The following is a 22,799-nucleotide window of genomic DNA, read 5'->3' as shown; positions in this document are numbered from 1 at the left end:
ATTTGTGTAATCTTCTGTTATTATTCTGTTAACTTCTTGAAACTGGCTTTCATTACATGGACTCTGTAGAGTATGGTTTATCCTGTACTTGATGAGGACATATGTATGTTACTGTAGTACAAGTCATAATGCTGTCCTCAGCTCACTTGTGCTCAGAAGTGCAAGGAGATATTTGAAAACTATTAATTTGGCTCCTGGCGATATGCCCAAGCAGTAAAGCAGGAAGAATAACAAAATAACGACGACAAGATTCGAGGAAAAAATAATGGTAGGCAATGATGCAATTAGAACAACCTAAATACACTGTGATAAGGTAGAGTAAGGCTATATTTAATTGGGCAGCAACGAATTATAACCCTGTTTTAGATCAGGGAACAGTGATGAAACAGTGACTTCAGATTAGTTTTGTTCTCATTGTTTCTTGAGGTCAATTCAGATTATGATAAATTTATCCCATAATTGATAATTGGAGTGAGGTAGAAAATCTAAGCTCCATGAAGCCTAAGAAAATGAGTAGAACTCCTGCAGTTAGGTCTCTTCTTGGTAAGAATGTAAGAGCCCTGGTGTGAAGAATGTGTTTTTTCCTTCTTGATTTTTTTTCTTTTCACAGGAAAAGAGGGTTATAAAACTCCATTTTGTGTGATAATGTTTCTGTTCAAGTTTCTTAGACCATATTGAGAATACCCCAGTGTAAAGTGACCATTGCCTCTTGCTTGCTTTTTTGATGCCTGTTGGATCGGAGGTACATAGACTTCTACAACACAAACACCAGAATGGTGAATGCCTCTTTTTTGAGTCATACTGGAAATATCCAACAAATACTGTGGGTTTGGAACTACTTACCCATCTGTGCAAAGGAGCCTCTTGTCGTTGCTGCTCCTAATTTAATGAATCTCAGCTGTTGGGGCAGTTGCAGATAGAACAAAGCTAATAGTATACCTGTGCTTAAGCAAGCTTTAACAATCTTGCTTAACCCTTAGATCTGTCACCTTGACATGGTTCCCAGGCAAAACAGAGACATGTGGTCTGTACCCTGCTCTGCAACTTAGCTGTAGCAGGATTTTAATTTCATTAATATCAGTCTGAATTGTTTTATGGAATATAGGTGTCGTCACACTTCTGGAGCCACAATTATTCAAAGTGGAATTAAGTCTTTTCTTAATAGGATATTGAGCATTAGAACAATTTAACTTGGGAACCATGAGGAACATTGTCACCTGAAATACACGATTCCTTTCTGTGGAATGTAATTGATTTAACCTCTAGCTGTAAATTTCCTGAGGGAAGCCTTAGGCAAATTCTGTGATTTGTGTTATTTAGGTGGTCAGCCTAGCTGATTTGTGGGTCTTGCATAGTCTTGGAATCTGTCAGTCCGTGTGTGAGCACAGTCTCTGTACCACTGGAGGAGGATCCCTGCCTGTGCTGTAGTTTTTGCACGTAGTGGAGGTTTCAGGACTTTATTTCCGGAGATACCTGGAGTAGTCTAGATTTCTAAATTCACTCATTTAATAAAGTTGACTACATTCTGTAACAGTTTTGGTGATCTTCCCAAGCAGTCTGCCTCTTTCCTGCATTTCCAAGATAAAAATTTGATGGTTCTTCAGTTACTGAAACAGCTTTTTACATAGTCTTATCTTTGGCAGAGCCCTAGTATGTACACAGAAGCAAAGAAGAAAATACAGGAAGAAAAAGTCTTTATTATATTAAACCAGAAATAGGGTTTGACTTTCAGATAATATCTTATTGGAGGCTTGAAAGAAAAGTTAGAAATTACTTGTGTAGTATTTCAGTTGTGACGGACACATCTTAAAACCTAAACTGTTTAGTTAGTGAGGTGAGTGGAAGTAGAGCCAATGTGACCTAAGAATTATTGAGGTGAAGTTTTGAGCCCCTAGCTCAGAAAACTGATCCTGTGGAATTTGATCAAGCATAGTAGGAATGAAAACAGCAAAGTCTGAATTCTTGCAAACTTCTTATGTTTAAGACAGTGTTAGGGGAGCTGCTGTAGAACCAAACAGAAATTTTTATGTATTATACTGTATGTGGAAAGTTCTTGTATCTTTGGTGTTGATGTTGAAATAAAGAAACCAGAGATTATTTCTCATATGCAGCTGTGGAGTACCCAAATGTGATCAGATCTATGGATCCTGTTTTGGTTTAACAAGCTCAGAGGGTATTTAATCAAGTGCTGGTACTTGACCACACTTTCTTCCAGCTTTGTAGCTCATCTCCTGGACCCTTTGGGCAGTGGGCACTGATACAGTTGTGCAGCCAATGCTCTCCATGCTTTATCGCTCGCTTATGTTGTAAACTGTTTAGGTGGATGGAGGAGGGGGCCTAACACTTGCAAATTGTGCAGAAGGCAGTGTGCTGCAAAGCCTGGCTTCGTGAGTGAGGACTCCTCTGTTTACTTCTCATGGGCGGTGTGAGAGCAGGCACCCCAGTCAGACCCTTTCTGAAAGCTGTTTGCAAGTTTGCCCGTCTCACAGTATGGCTTATGAAGCAGTTCTGAGATTGGAGCAACAGAGAACAGATCTGCTCCTTCTGTCTTAGCTGAGGAGTATTTCTTTCTGCTGGCTGCAGATCTGTGCAGTCCACATCCTAGAATCAAAATTTGGGCTGGATCTCCACCTGAGAGAAGCTCAAAAATTTTATTGTAAAATCCATGGTGTGTGCAGGGATTGGCAGTGAATTTTTTTTTGTGTGTTTTGCATAGTGAAAAAAGTATCATGAATTGTGTAGAATTATATGGTGGTTGCTTGAAGCATGCTTCCCCAAAAGTACTCAAGTATTTATGTATTTTATTTCTAACATTTTAAAGCATTTGTTTTAACAAACAGAAGAAATAGTTTGTATTATTGGTGCAACCGGAAGCCAGTTGAGACTGGCTTTAGCACAGTATGTTACTGCCTCCTTTGAAGTACTTATTCAACGTGTATGTTTAGTGCCAAAGGTATTACTGTAACACAGGAAAATGCTGAATGCTTATCTTTATAAAAGTGAGCCCTAATAAGCTCACAAATTCCTTGCTCTTAAAAAAAAATAATAAAAAAAAATCTGTGCTTGCAGAGCCTTCAGTAGAAGCAATGTATGTAAATGGAAATTTAAGCCTTCAGCAGCTTGAGTGGTCTGTTGACTTACCTGAGAAGCCAGAAGCAATTGCCTATGAAAGCAGAAATAAATGTCTGCAGGAAGAGACCCTATGTGTCCAAAGAAGTGATGCTGCAAATGAATAGTGCATGTGGGAATGTAGGCAGAGGGTTTATTATGGTAGTTTGCTTATGCCTGGGGGATAGGCACCTTTGTTGGTGTCTTTGAATAGGGCTTCAAAGTCCCTGGTGACACATTTTTAATGTCTGCATTCTGATGAGGTATAAATGATCAGCCTTTTAATCTGTGTCAGCATTGCTGTGCTATTGCTATTTTTCAAATGTTAGAAATGATACGTGATTTTATGACTGCTCCAAGCTGCGTTAACATTCATTTGGGAGAGCTTCTCTTCTAATCTTCTGGAAATTCCTATGATTCTTTGCTGCCTTTTATTGCAGGAGAGAATGTTATTTACAAACTAAAATATAAGGCACCTTCTGCACATCCAATATTTCAACCGTATATGTTTCCTGACAATTATCTTCAGTAAATCTTTTCTGGGAGAGGTGGAATCTACGTTCTTCATGTGAACGTAATTACTATGTTTAGGCCTAACTAATTTAGAAGTATCTCTGCTGCTTTTATATAGATGTCGTACATGTTATGTCCCATGCCACTGATCCTAAAAGAGATACTTCTTATCCTGGCAAAACTTTCTGCCTTCACATGACAGAGGCTGATAATACCTTTTTTAGTGAAGATACTCCATAATAAGCTCTGTGATAACAGTTGTTAAAGAGTTTAAACTCAAAACTTAAGTGTTATATGCCGTACAGGTAAGTGTACAAGTAAAAACTTTCTGGTATCTTGCAAACTGAAGTAGTGTGAATTCTCCAATTAAATATAAAACGTTGGTATTTTTGCTATCCTATTTCATTAGTGTCTTAATTTATGAAGTTAAAATAGAAGTTAGCCTAAGCTACATCTGCCTGGTATTCATGGTGAGAACAGAAACAAAAGATATGCAACGCTTTTGCTTAGAGAGCAGAAGTGCTACCCTGCAATTTTAAGAAAAACATAGCATTTTATTTCTGAATACATAATTGTTTAGATGTCAGATTGGGGTTGCTTTTTTTTCGTTACAGGTTATTAATGCTGCTTTAGCTCTGGCTGCTAGACCAAAAAGCCAAGTTGTGAAAAACAACATGGAGATGTATAGGAGTACATGGGAGAATCACATCCATGTTCTTACTGAAGCCGTGGATGATATAACAAGTATTGATGATTTTCTTGCTGTGTCAGGTATGATAATTTTCAGAATCTGATTATTCTTTTATGTGCTTTGAAAACTTTTCATAACATTTCAAAAGGAAACCAATGAAAGATTAGTTTGTGTAAGGTTTTGTGAAGCTGTTGCCTCTGTTTAAGATGTCCCCACACAGCAGGTGTTCCTACTCTGCACAATGTACAGCTCAGGAGAAGTAACTTGAGTGAACTGTAGGTGCATGAAGCAGAATGGCTACATTACAGTTTATACATCTACATCCATCAAGCTACATACAGATTATCCATCATCACAGGTTTGTTTAGCTCTAAGGTTCAGAATCTTCTCTGCAGCTGTCTCCTTCTGGAGGTCTCCTTCTGGAACAGGAAGTGTGTATCAGTGTGCATACACATAAAACAGGAGATTCTCACAATATTCTGTGCTCCAATTACTGTGGAACCAAGTTTTTGATTTGTCTTAAATTAGTGTAACATGTACAGGAAGGAATAACTTCTCTCATCTTCATTAAATGTGGTTTAACTTTTGTGTTTGCTGACGGCCAGCGGGCGCTGAGTTTGCCCATTTTTCTTCGGGCTTAATTCCATCTGTTAGGATTATTTGGTTTATGCAGCAATGTAGAACATGAACAGTTCTGCAGATGTCAGTAGTTTGAAACCTGAAGTCTACTGACTGAAACTGACTGAAGTCTACCCTTAAGAGAACTTTATTTATGGAGTCAAAGTCTTTCCATATACTTCACTCTGAATTAAAGTCTAGCCTGTTTTTGTTATGAATTATAACCTCTTGTTCTTAACAAAAGCAATTATCAATAAGTGATTTATTTATTTTAGGACAAAATCTGATGACCATTTTTTTTTCAATCTACAGCTGAATGCATTTCCCAAGATTAGTTTAATCTGCCTTTCTTTTAATTCCATGCTCAGTGGACAGAGATATGTCCATTTATAGATACTTGGGAGAGCGTCACTTGTTCGGCTGGAGGATTCAGTCTTTTTCTCCTGAATACAGAAAAACTGTTAGAATAACATAAAATTTTATGGATTCTCCCATTGATCTTCCAGCCTGATGTATTACTTGTTGGTAGCTAGATTTCTAATAACTTCTGACGTTTGTTTTTTCAAATCTGTAGCAGATCCCTAGGATTATCCAGTCTCATACAATAAAAGCAGATCTTTGATACACTTCTCCGAAATAACTTTGAATCAGATGCATCTTTTTAAAAATCATGCTATCCTTTTAATACCTCTGAATTTTCATATGCAATTATGTGCAACTACATTTCCAGTTTTGTAATATTCTCTGAATATCACACATTCTTCCTTATCTCTGCACTGTAGTGGTTACTCTGCCGTTGAACCGTCGTTCTTTACTATCCAGTGTCACATTCTGTATAAAGATACTCATTCCTAAGAAATAACTTTTCTTTATGCTGCTTTTCCTTTAAATCTCATCATATTAATTTACCCAGGATTATGTCATAGTCTACCCAGTGCTGCTTTTTTCTTTTTTTCTGGGACCTCAGATCTTCTGAAACAGTAATTTATATTAGCCATTACAGTCTGAGGATGGAAACAGGCCAAGATGTGGGGGTGTTAACACGATTTGGTGACATCTTTTTGTTAGATTTGAAGGGAAGAGAAGCTTTGTTTTGTAGTGTAAGCCCCCTTTTTCTTTTTTGAAACAGAAGCAGCAAACTTCAAGGTGAAAATAGGTTAGGATTTAACTTGCGTTAATTGATGACATTTTGAGAGAGAAGGATGGTGAGCAGCAGAGGTAATTAGCATAATTCACCCTGTCCTGCTCTGTGCATTCTGTCTGCTCACCAGAGGTCATGGTTCTTTTAGGATCTGTGTGATGACTCACCCTGATTGTCACAGATCAGCAATGGAGTTGGCATCCAAACTAAAATTGCAGTCATTGTTCCAGCTTCAGGCACTCTCTGCTGATGGAGGGGTGAGAAGGAAGGAGGTGTTAAAATGTGAATTACTCTTTGTGTTGGGGTCATGTTGTGCTGGAATCACACTGAATGATTTCTTCATTTTTTGATATGTATGTTATTTCATAATTGCAGGAATTCTTAAATAATGGAGTTCCATAAATAAATTGGTCATACAGTAGAGAAGCATTGTACGATAAACAAGTCAGTTAATGTAAGGGAAAACAACTTATCTCTTCACGGTATTTGTTTCTAATGTATATTCATTAGCAATTTTTTTAATCGTTTTTTGAGACATGTTGATTTTCTTTTACATACTTATTGACGTTATTTTCCCCAGGTTAATTACTAGAAGGTTTGGCTGGTAGAAGGAACTGCTTGCTGGCCCGTTGGTTTGAATTGGGTGACAAATTCTGGACAGGAGACAACATTTCAGACTTAGTATTTTTACCCTTTGCACACTGAAACTTGTACAACTAGCTGTGTAAAATACTGATGACATCAGTCAAGTTGAATTGTGATACTAACCTTGCCAAAAAACTCTGGAAATCAGTCTTCCCTCTGTTCTGATGATCATACGGGATTTTTGCATGCAAAAAAATTGCTCTTTGTTAGAGGTGCCATTTAAAATTAAGGTCATTTTAAATACATAGTTAGAGGCAAATGGTAGAACATTCAGAAGTGCTGAAACTGTCTTTAAAGTTCAGTGGAAGAGAACCCTTGTGTTGTCTACATGCCCTTTCAAACATTAATCCAACTCTCTAAAGTCCTGTTTACCCTTATCTTTTTCACTCATATTCCACTGGAAGTTTTAGATGGCACTGGCGAAATTATTTAATGCCAACTACTGAAATGCAGTTAAAATTTTTGAGAGGTTATGTCTAATGTTATAGCATTCCAAAGTTTAGAAAACATTTTAGATTTAATTTATTCTCATTTTATTTCGCAATCTCTTCAGTTCCATCCTAGTGTGCGTTTCCACTGAAAATTTCCCGTTTCCTTCCTTCTTACCCCAAAATCTTCTAATTTTTTCCCTTTGAAGTTTATCCTCTAAAACTTCTAGAATCTCCTTCCTCTCTACACTTCCATTCTCATTAAAAAAAACCCAAAAGAAAACAGAACAAAACCCACAAGACCCCCCCCACCCCCCAACTTCTGCAACATTCGAGTACATTTCAGGTAAGGCTCTAAAACTTTAATGCTTTGTTTCCTAATTTAATGGAACCACTTGCAAACAGAAACAGTGCGTGACATCTCTGGATTTTTTCAGGTGCACTTTATTCTATTGTGTTTTCATTCAGTGCTTTAGGAATGTATGTTAGCTTTCATCTCTCTGAACACCTACACTAATCCTGCATTAAGGAAGGTGCTAGTCTGAGGTTGTTGCAGTTCAGGTACTTCTCCAGGCAGAACTTTCTGTGCTTTTCTAGTCACTTGATCTATGCCAAGGTACACATTTTTACTTAAGGCCGTATATAAAGTGTTGGACGTAATTTGGTCTAATCAGATTAATATGTTATTTCATTGACTTGAGGGTTTTGCTTTTTGCCTTTGGGGTTGTGTCGACTTCTTGAGCTTTTTTTTTTTTTTTTCACAATTGCTGTTTTCCAGGAGCATGTCCAATAAGTGAAATCTTCCTTCCATTACAGAACAGCTTGCATAGAGACCACCCAGTAGATTTTAAGGAGCATCACTGAAGAGGTTACTTATTTTCTACCTATATTGGCTAGCTAGTAGTTGGGTGTTTTTATTGTAGGGAGAGTGAGGACTGTTGAAGCATCTCAAACTTTGCTACTTCAGGTATTTGCGGTAACTGCTGTTGTAGTACTGTAATGAAGTACTATGAACTCATCAAAACCATGAATAATACCATTAAGGCTGTTCATTTCAAGTCATGCATCACTGCAGTTATAGGAGTGATTGCACGTTTGTGCATTTGTGTGTATGTGATCAAATTATTGTGGTTAAAGCACTCTCATTTCTAATTTTAATTACTCTCAATTTGTGGTAGTTGGACTTTACCTATGACTTGTAATTGAGCAGATGGGTATTACATGAACCCAGGACAGCTTTGGTGAGATTGTTTCTATTAACTACGGTTGCTTTTTTATTAACCCCTAAAGCAAATAAAAATGAGACTGTTCACCTTTTTCTTTTTAAAAATCATATCATAAAATGCATTTATGCCACATTGAATGTAATAATTGAGTATGTTTGTCTTTAGCTTAAAATACTGTACTGTGTGCCACAGTGGAATAAAGTCCATCTGTGGAGGTGGCCTGTGACCATCAGCAGTCTCTACCATTACAGCTAGATTTAGCGGTGTCCTAAAACTTCTTTCCTTTGCCAAAGTCTTCAGAGCCCAAGGCACTGCTGGGTCACGTGCGTATGTCCCTTAAGCTCCACATGCAGGTTTTATTTTAAAATTTTATGCAACTTGTAGCTATATTTATATACCACTTATCTGCACAGAGACATTCTGCTTCATTTTCATCAGTGCACACCTAAGCACAAGTCAGAATCTTCGGCCTGTTCATTCTGTTGCCATGGAAATTCCACCTGATTCCTTGTCCCTGGTGGTTTCTGCTGCTGAGGAATGTGGGAGGCCTTTAAACCTGTGTAGAAGGACCTCTTTCTGGGTGAGTCTGGACTGTCAATGGTGCCTCATAGCTCCTGGGTTTATTGCCCATTTCATGGGTAAGCCGTGGAATTTGTTTCCCAGGGCTTCCTGTCTGTTCCTTTGTGTAGGTGATTTAGATCATAGGGGATAGGTTTGGGGTTTTTTTCAGGAGGAAGGGGAAGCCTTGGTTCTGGTTCTTCTTGAACTGCTGTGTTAACTGCAATCGCGCTATAACATTTTTCGTGTTCTAGAATGTAAGAGAGAGTCGGAAGTTTCTTATGAAATGCCTTCAGTTTAAAAAAAAACCCCACACGACATCCCCCCAAAAAGAACCTCAACAACCAAACATGTTATTTATGGGGAGAACACTGGGAGAACATTCATTTTACTAGTTACAAGGCTAAACATTATAGTGCTCATTTACTAATACCATTCATTTCTTCTGTATGGATGCTGAAAAGCTCTCATTCATTTGAGACTCTGGGATTAAGAGATCTAAGGTGCTCTGTGGTGCTTTTTTGGAAAGCAGAAATTACCCTATTAATTTTGTAACATTGCTACGTCCATCTTCTGTTATGATTAAAAAAACCACGCACTTGATAAATGGCCTTCAAATACAATGAATCACAAGGCCAGGCCTCAATCTGTAAGTATCTCATAGTATTAAAGTTTAGATTTTGATCTGGTTCATGTTTCAGGTTACTTTGGACAGTTACAGTCATTAAAATAGTAATCTAGACAGTTGAAGTCACTAAGTAAATTGCAAAATGCACTGTAAATACTTGGACAAGGAGTAAGGGAATCATTCAGATTTCTGGGTTGCTATCTCTCTTGATTTAATTAGTTTTCCATCAGAAGTTCAAAGTTCTGTTTCAGTTTATCGCTATTTTTCCAGTCTATGTGGCATGTTTACAGATGAATGGATTGCAAAAATTGCCAATTATAGATTCACTCTTAGCATAGCTATGGAGATAGGGAAAAAAACAAGATGCTATTCATAGACTTAAGATTAAATTTAATGTTTTCATGCTGGTTTTTTGGCACATGCAATAGCAAAATACCATGCCATGCTTTTTGAAAGAGAATAAACATAAGAATCTAAGTAGAGATATATATGCACTTATTTATGGTGAAATGATATGCAAACAGGAAGGTAAATTACACAGTAGGTTTCAATACCATTTATCTCTAGTTTGTTTGGCCTGATTGTAAGATGCTTCAGGATAAATACGAATTCACTAAGCTAAAACAGTCAAGCTCCCTCTTCATGACTGTCACCTGGAGTGTAAAAAATTGGCTTTGAATTTTTCCCATTTTGATGAAGACGAAAGGCTTGCTCTGTGTGTCACTGAGCATGAAAGTTTACTTATGCTGGTATGGCTTTCATCAGTCATCAGCTTAATGACCCACCAGAAAGCTCTGTCAAAAGCCATCGTATGACATTGTCCTTGCTGGGCATGTCCTTCACTGTCTTCTGTGCTTTCTTTTATCCCATTTGTCTTCATAACATTACGTAACTGTTATTTCAACAATTTAGAGCTTAATTTTGTGAAGAAGTAGAGGTCTTTTTATTTTGGTTCTGCTGCTTACAGAAATGGGTATTTTTAGACGGAAGTAAGGACAAGAACTGTTTGCAGCGTTTAAGATGGATTATACTGGCATAGTAAGCCTCTTTCTCCTTTACTGTCTGGTCTTCACCCTGTGAAATACTAGCATTCTTTACCTTTTAATAATCATTGAGCTAGTTTGCTTCTAGAATTTTCTTAATTGACTTCAGAAATTTTTATGCCTAGAGGTAGTAACTAATTCATAGCTCAGTATTTTATATAGACTTAGGACTGTTTTTTCACTATACACATGAATTTGAATTTATTGATGTTGCACGTGGTCTGTTTTATTGACTGATCACTCGGTACTGTGATACCCATCTTCAGTTCTTCGTTGACAACTTGGACTATCCTAAATAACTCGTGGTTTAACCCCAGCTGGCAGGTAGGACCACACATCTGTTCACATCCTCCTATGCCAATCCCCCATCCCTGCAGTGGGATAGGGAGAAAAAGGAGAAAAAACAGGGTGGGTTGAGATAAAAGTTTAATAGAACTGTAGTGGAAAATAATAATAATAATGGTAAAAGAATATACAAAATAAAGTGATGCAGTATAATTGCTCACCCACCCAATGGTCAGTTGCCCAGCTTGTACCAAGCAGCAATTGCAGGTTCTTGCCCCCGGCTGACCCCCATTTATATACTGAGCATGATGCCTATGGTGAGGAATATTCCTTTGGCCAGCTTGTCCTGTCTGCGCTCCCTCTCTGCTTCTGTGGGAAGCTGAAATAGTCCTTGACTTTATATAAGCCTTACTTAGCAACAACTACAGCAGTATGTGTTATCAGTTATTCTCATACTAAATGCAAAACACAGCAGCTACTGGGAAGAAAATTAACTCTATCCCAGCTGAAACCAGGACAATGAGAAAAGACAAAACCATCCTTTGTTACTTCAGTGTTCTCTTTTTATGTTAGTTGGGAAAGTACTGAATCACACAATTTATCACCGATCCCTGTGGAACCACTGGCCCATGTAATTGTGAAAACTGTTTATTTCTGTCCTGTGTTATCTGTTTTGTAATAAGTAAGTAACACCTTGGAAAATCTGTCATCTTATCCCATGGTGTCTCAAGAGTTGTCCAGGCATAGTAGTTGCAAGACCATTTTGAAAGCCTTTTGAAAATCAGGTCTGTAGTTACCAAATGAATCACTTATCCCACTGTTTGCCTGTGCCTTTAAAAGTCTCCTGATTGTGATAGGCAGCTTTCTACTCTACAATGCTATTTTGATGTATCTTAATTACATCATATTTGGATCTCTCTGTGTTCTTTTTTATATAAAAGTTCCTACCAGTTTGCTCAACAGAGAAATATGTAATAATTTTTGTTTCCTCTGATTCCCACAAAACTCCTTAAAAGTTATCACCATAGTAATCAATTTTTCTTAGTCTGTTATCAAGGAACTTGGTATGTTACATGTCACAACCAGTGACAGTTTTCTTTAGGTCAGTATCTTGTTCCTGGAAATTTGTTGGTGCTCATTGTATCTGTTTTATTTTCACTGAAAATCTAATGTTGCTTCCTACCTCCATTTGGTATCCATATCCTTGCCCTAAAAGTAGCAGACAGTTCATTATACGCTGTTCTAAATGGAGCTTACTCTTGTAGCACTGATTGCTTAGACTGAAAGGCGAACATTGTAATTGTGTAATACTTTTTAGATAATTGATGCACTAGGCCCAGTTGTTAAGATGTGCCATATCGTAGACACTAAATTGGACTGTGTATTACATGCTGATTTTGGGAAACCAGTTTGGCAAGTGTTGTCCCATGAAAACCTGTGACTTCGAGTTAGCATTTTCTAATTCAAGATTTTCTGTAGCTATTACTAAGTTTATGAGAACATTTTAGCCATGATGATTTTGCATAGCTGTAGGGGATAAGAGCAAATCAGAGAATGTGTGAAGTCATTCAGTAGGTAGGCAGGACTAAGGAGCAAGGTAGTGCAGTTCAGCAGAGGACTTCAGTCATTTCAACTACTTAAATCTTCAGAGGACTTCAGTCATTTCAACTACTTAAAGTTTCCATCTCCAAATTAAAATTTTGTACTAAATTCCAGGTCACTTTTTACGGAATTTCAGTAAGTTGGTGCTGAAACCAGGTCATCTGCGATATTTCTCATCGCAAGCATTGCAAACTGTTGGCCATTTCAAATTAAAATTTTGTACTAAATTCCAGGTCACTTTTTACGGAATTTCAGTAAGTTGGTGCTGAAACCAGGTCATCTGCGATATTTCTCATCGCAAGCATTGCAAACTGTTGGCCATCTCTTCCAGACTTTTGAAGGTTGATGCATTTGGAATTCACTTTGTATTTGATCTACTGAGTTCAGATTTGGCAGCCTTTGGAGCATGGTCTAAGATGTGTGGGTTTGATGCAGATTGGGATTAATTTTTGTTGTTTATTTCCTGACAGCTTGGTTGCTAATAGCTTTCCTGCTGCAGCTGTGGCAGTAGCTTTTAATGGTTTTGTGCAGCTTTGCAGGAATTGATTTGCTTGCTTTCTGTAATGAGGCCTACTGAAAATATACACAAGTGTTACAAAAAATGGTATCTAAAGAAACACACCCAAATGATAAAGGAAAACTTTTGATCAGTGGCACTAGGAGTTTAAAGTGATGATGCAGAATGCTAGACTTTGTGTTTCTAGGATATGATACAAAACCTTTATCTGGAAGAGCAGGTTCCAGTGCACAGTTGTGTTGTAATTCTGAAACTTCTGGTGTGTACTTTTACTACTGGAAGTTAGCCAGCTAGGCTAGTGCGCAGCATGCCAAATGCATTTTTTCTTTAAAAATGAAACAGGCAGACATACATGCACAAGATGAGCAAAAGCTGATTGTTGAATGTGATGTGTTCCCTCAAGATCCCCTCTTGAGAACTTGATTACAAACAGTAGAACACTAATGAGATTTTCTTGATGATCAGGAGGTAGCGTACCCTTTGGAACCTCCCGGCTGGATACGATATGTGCCTGTTCTGCACAAAACTGGGAATCCTTAGAGTATCAGGGGCAGATGGGGGAGAGGGGAGAGTGCAAAATCAAGGAAAGTGTCTAATGGAATTCATGGGTCATGCAAAGTCTGATTTATGTGTCTAAAATTCTGTTGCCAATGAGTTTAGTGGATACTTTAAATTTGATCCCAGAAATATGGTGTGTGGTAGTGTACAAAAAACCACATTAAAACCAAAGAAAACTCCAAACCTTACCCCCTCCAAAACAAAACAACACCTCCTCCCAGACAAGAACAACAAAAGTTGTTCACCATTTGTATGCAGGTTATAAAACCAGTAATTGAGTTGTTTTGGAACCTGACTGCAATAAGGTGAATGTAAAGACAATGCTCCTAGTTTGCTAAAGTACTACATTCCCTAGGGAAAAAAAATACAGGCAGCAACAGATACATTTGGTTTCCTGTTTTCTTGGCGTTATTTCTAACTGTAATCATACTGTAAATGCAGAAGGTGTTCTCTTGAGTAGTCTTAATTCCAGTGTAAAACTTCTATATACATACATGTATATATGCACGGATATACACACGTACACTTAATTTTTTCTGCTTGAGGGTATGTTTTACTTATGTTACACGTATGGCATTGTGTGTGTGTCTATATACAGGAGAAATAGAAGTTGGTCTGTGTTGCACATTTTGTTTGGTCGGTATAATTTATGTGATTATCAATTAGTGAACACACACCTTAGATATTTTTCTGTTACGTACTGTGTAACCAGTTCTGTAAGTGTTATTCAGTGATATGCTGATAAAGGGTGTGTGTGCTTGGAATTGGTAAGAAGGCAGTAAATGTTGCAAAAGAAGTGATTTTCATTTAATATAGTCATTGGAAATATGAAAAATGCTCTTAATTTTTGGTTTTTACCCATTAGTGGCTTAGGGTGGGGTATTACGGCTTTCTCAGTGACCCAAATTGATTTCGGGTCTGTGAAGTAGACTTTGAAGTAAGCATAGTAATGGGAGGTGAATTTAATGTTTTGCCTAATGAAAATGATGGGAAGAAAAACTGCAACCGAAAACTAAAGGAAAGCAAGACAAGAACAGATGTCACAACTCTGTTTTTCACACAGACGTGCTTTATGTGCAGGGATGGCCTTCCAGGCATGGTTGTTAAGGTAATACCGCCGAATTCACTGGAGATAGTAGCCTTAGCCCTTATGACCAGGGAGGTTTAATACTAAAAGAATAATAAGCTAATGAGCTATGAAATCTTTTCTTGTTCCTTTAAAAGTGCATTGATTTTTATTTTTTTTTTTGAATGTGAAATGAGCTATGAAATCTTTTCTTGTTCCTTTAAAATTGCATTTTATTTTTTTTTTGAATGTGAAATTGTTTGAATTTTCTCCCTTTTAGCAGTGGGAGACTGTTGAAAATCTCCTCCGTTTCAGTACTTAAAACCCTAAATATTAGCCTTTTACTCATTATCTTGTTCTTTTTCAATTTGCTTTTGTTTCCCAATTGCAAACTACACTTGCCAGTATCATACTCTTCCAACCATGTTGTGCACTTGAACTGTACTGCGTAGCCTTATGCAAATAGCCTGTACAGCTGTGGGAGCTTCTGTGGCTTCCTGCGTAATAAGCAGAGACAAGGTGTGCTACACTAACTGTGTTGCTGCGGTGTTGACCTTTAAAATGATACCACCTTATGTTTCAGTGGAAAAATCAATCTAATAAAAAGGCTGCTTTTCTTTCTGCAACTGTGATGCTTTGAGAGGTAACTATTTTCAACACTAAACAGTGCAATTTGAAGATGGGTAAAATGCTTCCACCAGGAAAACTTGAAAACTGTTGTAGTTTAGAATTTAGCATTTTTGTAGGGAGACTTTGGAGTTTCTGACCTCAACTTATCTCTTGTCAATTAAATGTTTTCCATCTGTTAACATTTGCCCTATCTTTGGGTTGGCAGTTATGTCAAACAGAATTATTAGGTGTTGGTCAGACATTCAGTATAGCAGATATAAAGCTGGTACAAGATAATATTATCATAAAGTCAGTGTTTTCACCTGAACAATTATCTAAGAGTGGCAGATGGCTATTATCTTTTGACAATATTTTATAGCCATAAATGAAATAGCTACCATTTAACGTAATATCGTCTGCTTTGTTGCACATGTTGTAAAACAGATAATGCAAAAGGTCTCCAATTATACACCACTAATCTAGCAAAAGGAAATAGATGATGAATTTTCATATTTGTTATTTCCCCTCCACCCTCTAGAGGAAATTAAATCTTTCTGAAGGTGATAAATTGACCAAATCCTCCAGCTGATCAGAAGACAGACTTTGAGTAGTTCCTAGTAATTGCAAATTTCTTTTATGCTGTTTGGTCCAAACAAGGAGGATTGCCAGCTCTTCATCCTATAGCATCTGCCCAGAAATTAACTAGGATATCAGCTGTGCATCGATTTTTAAGATGGATCTCATGAACTATTTCCCTGTAAACTGGCTAGTTATTTCACTGTTCAAAAGATGATCATTTCCAATGAGATAAGACTGGAGGTCAATGAAAAGCTCAGCGTAATTCCTGGCATAAACTAATTCCTTTAGATATTCAGAAAACATTGCTTTTGCCATTTTAGACTTAAGGATTTATGACTCATCAAGGCCTTTCTGAGTTTTTAAGGGATATTTTCATGAAGTTAGATAGTATTTTAGCTAGATTTGGATTTTGAATGCGGAATTTAGAAAGCAACAATAAATTTTTCACTTCCCAGCCATAGAAGGGCAGAAAACAGATTTATTTATGCCCCGTTTAGGGCCAAGTCATATTTCACCTAAGGCAATAAAACTGCAGACTTCAGCTCTTCTCTTTTGGCAGAGCAAATGATATGGAAAATTGAATCTCTATTTTCATAGCACTGAGAATACAACTTCCCCCCAGCCCCCCTCCCCCTCCCCGGCCTGTATCTTCTTTAATTCATCAGCTGTGTAAGAAACTCTGCCTTCAGAAGGGGCAAGTGGGGTACAAAAGACGAATGGCTTGTGGAATGTTTTGTGTATGACACAGTCCTCTGCTAATATGAAGGTGAATCCTCTCTTGTAGTTCAGAATTCACCCCCAGATGGTTCTAGTAGACTGCTGAAAAGCTGATGGGAATGAAGAAACAAATTTAAAAAAAAATCCCAAAGAAAAGTTGCAACTTTGCCCTTTTCCAGTTCATCCCAGAATTTTTACCTGAAGTTTATAAAGGTGACAAACAGAGAGGGAAACTGTGTCCTGTATTTTTTGAGAGGAAACATTCTGAGGAGTATAATAAATGCTTTGATTATGCATTACTGTGTAAATGTGAAGGAAACAGGCCTAGACTGAGTATAAAGAAAATAGTTTTCCTATGCATTTTATGAACTGAATGGCACCTACTAAGGAAAATGACACGATTTTGTAAGGCAAATAATTCTTCATTATCCAGTAGCTAAAGAGAAGTGTGAAAAGTAATTATAACATCTAAGCTAACAAACTGAGAAGAAAAGTCTAAGTTAAGGCTTGACAGTTGGTGGCAAATGTTCTGAAGAATTTTATGACCAAATCTGTGAAACAACTTGCTGATGCAGAGAAGGCGTGTTTCAGTAATTTGTGGAGCCTGGATATGTCAGCCTTAGCCCATGCTCTTTTTGGCTGGCAGTTCTTACTGTTTTTTCCCCTCTCTTTCACAGTCATAAAATCGTTCTGGCTGGAAGGGACCTCAAAGTCTAGTCCATCCTACTGCTCGCAGCTGAGCCAATGCTGAATTTAGCCTTAAGAACAGAGATTTCACAACCTCTCTGAGCAACTGTGCCTTATTCTAGTGAACCTCATTATCCTCCCCCCTTTTAGATCCTCACCTGTTTCATTTTGACTGTTATCTCATTCCCCAGGCAGAGTCAGTTAACCTATTCATGTAGAGTTGGGTTACCTGACAGTGTTCTTCCCAGCATGCTGTGTTCACTACAAATTAAATTTCTAAATCATGGTGTAGGAGATGAGGGGTGTAAGCTGAATTACTCATGTCCTCATGGATTTGTCTGGAAGCACTGACTGTATTAGGTGTAAACTTATTTTGATTGTGAAGACACCATTTGGAGCAGTTTAGCAAATCAGGTCCACTGAAGTACTGCTTGTTATGGAAGAGGAAGGGGAGGACATTTGTCAGTGCCCATATTTTTGATCAGATGTAAGAGATGTACATTTATCATGAGAATCCTAATAAACAACGTAATGTTGAAGTATCAGTCTGTCTGCAGTAGCTGAGACAAAAAAAGATCCTCTAATTAGTCCAAGGCTGCCTAGTCTCGGCCAAAGGGCCTTCTAGTCACTGTTACCAGGAGTCACCATGGTCAAATTGAAGATGAAGGGCTTTATTCCATTGTACTTCAAGAAGCTGAAGTTGTTGAATTTTTTTTTTTAGGAAAGTCAGTTAGACTATTTGAAAACTTTTACTGTACACTGGTTATGGCTACTTTGGTGAAGAGAATGCTCTTTCAGAAGAGAATAATTATACTTATTTAGGTTAATATCTGAGACATGGCTAGTCTGAGTAAGATTTGCTGTGTACATTCTGGAAGTTAGTAGCAGTTAGGAAGGTAGGTGTATACTGCAGACATGATTTGTGCTTATGGTGAGTTTCAAGGATTAAACAAGAACACCATACTAAAGAGGGAGACTAAAAGTTTCAAGGATTAAACAAGAACACCATACTTTTTAGTCTCCCTCATTGTCTCCTTTTTCATGTCCTGCTGCCATCGCCGATTCGTTATTTTTCCCATCTTGTCTTACAAAGTCAGCATCGTATTACATAAAAAATTCTTTGTTGCTCTGTACAGTATTATGGATAATGGGAGTATGAACCATCTCCTGTAATTTGCAGAATCAAAACAGAGCTAAGCGTTCTCAGCTTTTTATAGCCAGAGGAGAGAAATGGGCACCTTTAAGGCTTAAGTCAATTGAAGACATTTGAATGTGTACATAAAGGATGAGGTGGATTGTCCCTAAAACAACAATGTGTAGACATGGCTCTTTGGGGCATGCTCTCGTGCGCAAAACTATTGGTTTGTGGGTAGGTGTGATGCAGTGGCGTGTTGTGGTTTTTGTGGTGGTGGTGTTTTTTGTTTGTTTTTTGAGGTTGGACTCGATGATCTCAGGGGTCCCTTCCAACCATGGTGATTCTGTGATATAATTTGTCTCAGTTGATGTAGGAAGGGTGTGTTGAAGATGACTAGGCCAAAAGAAGAGGCTGGGGGCAGTTGGATGAGTGCACATCACCCCACGTTTCTGGAGGAAAGTGTTTCCTTGGTCTTGTAGCCTAAGAGAGAACTGAAATACGTAGATAGAGAAGTGATTCCTACCCAGCTGGGTGTGCTTACATTTCTACTTTTTCTGGCTTCTCTTTAGCTCTTGCGCATCCAAGTGCCTGTGCTTCTAATCTACTTTTTCTTTGCCTTTCCCTTCTCCAGTTCCTTATCTAGACATCAAGATGGCCTCTATGCTTTTACAGCATACTGCCTCTTTTTCAGAGATCTCAGAGCCTGGCTTATGTAAAGCTCCTTGAAAGAAGAGACTTAAACATGCTGAGAATTTAAGACGGTGCCTCCTTCATTTCCCCAGGATCCTGGAATGCATCTGGATGCTGAATGAGGAAGCTGGCAATCCAGAAACCTTTCTGTAGGCTGAATTTTGTACTCAAGAAATTGAGGGCAAGGATTGAAGCACAAGCAGTTAGCAAACCAACCAAATCTTATTGTAATCATGTTAAAATGAATGAGGGAAAGAAATAAAACTGTGGAAAGGATTAATATTGCTATAAGGTTCTCGCTCGTGCAGAGAGAGAGATTTTCTGTAATCTGAAACCTTCATTAGCCAATTAAACTGATCATTTTGGGCTGCCAACTCTGTAATTAATAGACACTCACTTTAAGAAACATTATTATTTTCTGAGATTGTTTTTTGGTGGTGATGGAGTGGGGTTTTTTTGGGGCGCTTTTTTGTTTGTTTTTTCTTTTTAGCTTTCTTGAGTTTAAATGCTAACATCTTGGAATCATTCGTGCATATGTGAATGAAAATGAACCTCGAGAAGAGGCTGCCAACTCAATCAATACTTTGTTCACCCTAAGGTAAAATCCAAAAGAAATACACATTTCAGTTAGTATTTTCTGTGAACAGAACTGAAGTTAATGTTTCAGACTACAGGTTGAAGTTTCTAAAAACATAAACAAGACGTTTACTATACAATTTGAGGTGTTCCTTCTCTATTCCTTAGAAAGTCATCTATAGGGACTTGCACAGAGTGATAGATCCCGAAGAACTTTCAGTAGCCAGCCTGGGGGGGTGCCTTTATGCCATCCCCCCTTAGCCCACATTCATCTTCATGTTCCGTCCCTATTCTTGTGTTATCTTGTAGCTTTTATCATGAGCCTCCAGCTCACTGTTTGAGATAACCGCCACATTTTTGTGCTTATATCCCAAAATATACTGGACACTCTTTGATTTTTGCCTTTCTTCAAGTTAGCTCACTCTTTCCTGGAACTTCCTGGCACACTTCCTAGGCATGTTCTTGCAGGAAGATAGATCTTGCAGCCTAGTACCCATGAGCACAAGGCGTACATGTTAACTTGGGGCTTTTCATGTGTGCAGCCTTCCAAATTTGATGTCTCTTGGTATCACAGTTCCCCTTTCAGGAAGGGATTGTAGTTGTGGCTGACTTTCTTAGTGTTATTTAAAAGTAATAATACTTTATTTTATCTAGCACCTGAAACAAAAGCATTTGCACTCATTCCTCTACATCAGTTCATTTCTGATCTCTATGTGCAATTTATTCAAGTGTTTCACCATGCTCATAGTGAAGATTTTTTTTTTTTTCCTTACATCAAGTCCTAAGTTTCCCTTGCTTCACCTTCTGACCAGTTGCTTGTTGGCTTCTTGTCTAGCTTGTCAGGATTGCTCTGAACAAAGCCCTGTCCTCTAGAGCACCAGCCAGCCAGTCTGACATGTCATTGTCGCCTCCAGACTTGCTGAGGGTGCGTTCTCTGTCATTGCCCAAGGTGTTAATAACGAAGTTAAACAGTATCAGCCTTAGTATTGACCCTTCTTGAAGAGCAGCTGTCGTAACTAGCCTCCGGTTTGACTTCGAACTACTCACCACTCCCCTGTGAGCCTGATGGTCTGAACACTGTTTCGTCACTGTTGTTCACCCACCCAGATGCTGTCTCTAGTTTTTCTATAAGGGAGCTGAGTGAGACTGTGCCAAAAATGTTCCTGGAGTAAGGAGTAACCAATATACTCCCCTTATCCAGAGAGCCGGTCCTTCATCACTCATTGTGATCCGTTTGGTGATCCTTGATTTGCCCGTGGTAAACCAATGGTGTTTGTTCTTAGTCTTCTTTCTGTCCTTCACGTGCCTGGAAATACCTTCCATCAGGTCTTGTTCCATAACTTTTCCAGAAACTGAGGTGAAGCCTCAGCCCATAGCTTTCTGGATCCTCCTCCTTGTCTTTTTTAAGATGGCCATAGCAATAGACATCTATGTGAATTTTAAATTATAGCTGTATGTGCCCAAAACCGAGCATTTTGGAAGCGCCATGCCTGTGTTTGAGTAAATATCAGACTATTGTGAACCCTGCCTCTCCATACCACTGTTGGTCTGATACAGAATGACAGTGTTGTCAGCTAAATTAACAACAAATAATATTAGAAGTTATCATCTAGTTTACTAGTTTTTGCAGATAAAATACATTTAGTTAAAGCAGTTGGAGAAGAAAGGATATTTATTCTCCTTGTTCTGAGTAATTCTTTTTCTTCATTCATTTAAAAACTCTTCTACTGAAGTTGCCAGGGGCTTTGAACATTAAGTAATTACCAGTGATTTCTTTTTTGAATAGTGACTAAGACACTGTCTTGCTTGTAGAATGTAGATATTATATTTTAAAAAGCCCCAAGTTCCAAGAAAATCTGTTTCATAGGATTGCTCATGGAGATTTAGCCTTGAGTATTCTCTGAACTTCGGTATGTAGGAAAAGGTGGGAATTAAAGGCATCTTCTTATTTTGTGTGAATACAGGAGTGATAACAGGGAATTGTATACCTGGACTTGTACCTTCCACTTAGTGGTCTTGTTCTCTTAACTTTGGCAGCAGAAGTTACTAAATGTGAGTATGGGTATTATTAATAACTATTTGTTTTCAGTTATCTTTTTGGGGTTCACCAAAATATTATGAGCCTGTGGGGAGCATGTCTTTTGCCATACTAGGTGGTGCCATTATTGGAAAACTTGGAATGCTTTTCTGAGTAGCACTAGAAGATAGTATGCCCAGGGAGTAGGAGTGGTCTGAAAGGAACTTTACTTTTTGTACAAAGTTTCTTTGCTTCCCATTTTATCATGCCAACAGATGGTAAAAGATAGAAGTCTTTTTGGTCAGGCTGAACTATCACTGCATACATTTCCACATCTAATTTTATGGCTTAGGGTTTGCAGGAAAGTATGTTTTATTTTCCATCTTGTCTTCAGGAGACCAAACTAACTTGAGTTTTCTAGTGCTTCTTCATGTATTCTATTTCCTAAATTTCTAATAATTCTTTTTCTTTTTTCTCTTCTATCTCCATTTGGTCCACAATTTTCTTGAACTGAGTGGAGGAACTTTAATGAAAAGTGCTTCAGCTGAGGCCTTATCAGTGCCAAGTGGAATGGAAGGGCATCGCTTGTCTTTTTCTTCAGATGACATACGAAGGAAGAGCTATTGATTTTTGTCCCAGAGACAGTCTGAGTCATGGCTTTGTCAAAGACAGCTTTATTATCCACTGGTTAGCTCAGCTGAGATATGATTTTTGGCCAGTATAACTAACACCAAGATCCCAGAGGAAAATCAGAAGGTACAATGCACCACTCTTGAAAATTGCTGTGATGACCGTGGCAGTCTGAAATTTTCTTTAAACATCTATCAATCCACTGTTACAATTAACTCCTATACTAGACACTCTGAGTCATGACAAAGAGATGGTACATCATCTTAATCTTCCTTTTCTGCTTTGGAAAGTAGGATACTTGGATGAAAATCATAAGTTGATCTAATGCATTTGTGTAAGAGGAGGAAGCATCTGTGAGAAAGATACAGGTTAAAACAATCTCAGCTGGACTGTGATCAGTGCTGGTTTCTTTCCTTTGCTAAGGCAAATGTAGAGGATTGTTTGTGCCTTCAGACAATTAAGTTAAGTGGTGTTTTATTGATTGTGAAGTACCTCATCTGGGAAGAGCTTCAGAAGATTGTGAGAAACTCCG

At 38.0% G+C, this 22,799-nt stretch overlaps 1 protein-coding gene across 1 annotated transcript in view; it reads left to right on the top strand.

Moving 5' to 3' along the window:
* Positions 1 to 22,799, top strand: part of CTNNA3 (catenin alpha 3) — a 497,320-nt gene that overhangs the window by 366,724 nt on the left and 107,797 nt on the right. The window contains exon 11 of the mRNA XM_014940453.1: positions 4,236 to 4,392. Within this exon, the coding sequence (XP_014795939.1) occupies positions 4,236 to 4,392 (157 nt within the window). The remainder of the gene's footprint in view (positions 1 to 4,235; positions 4,393 to 22,799) is intronic.

This window comes from Calidris pugnax, unplaced genomic scaffold, assembly GCF_001431845.1.
Source record: "Calidris pugnax isolate Ruff unplaced genomic scaffold, ASM143184v1 scaffold39, whole genome shotgun sequence".
Taxonomy (NCBI): domain Eukaryota; kingdom Metazoa; phylum Chordata; class Aves; order Charadriiformes; family Scolopacidae; genus Calidris; species Calidris pugnax.
The sequence above is the reverse complement of the archived record's forward strand: the minus strand, read 5'-3'. Positions and strand labels throughout refer to the sequence as shown.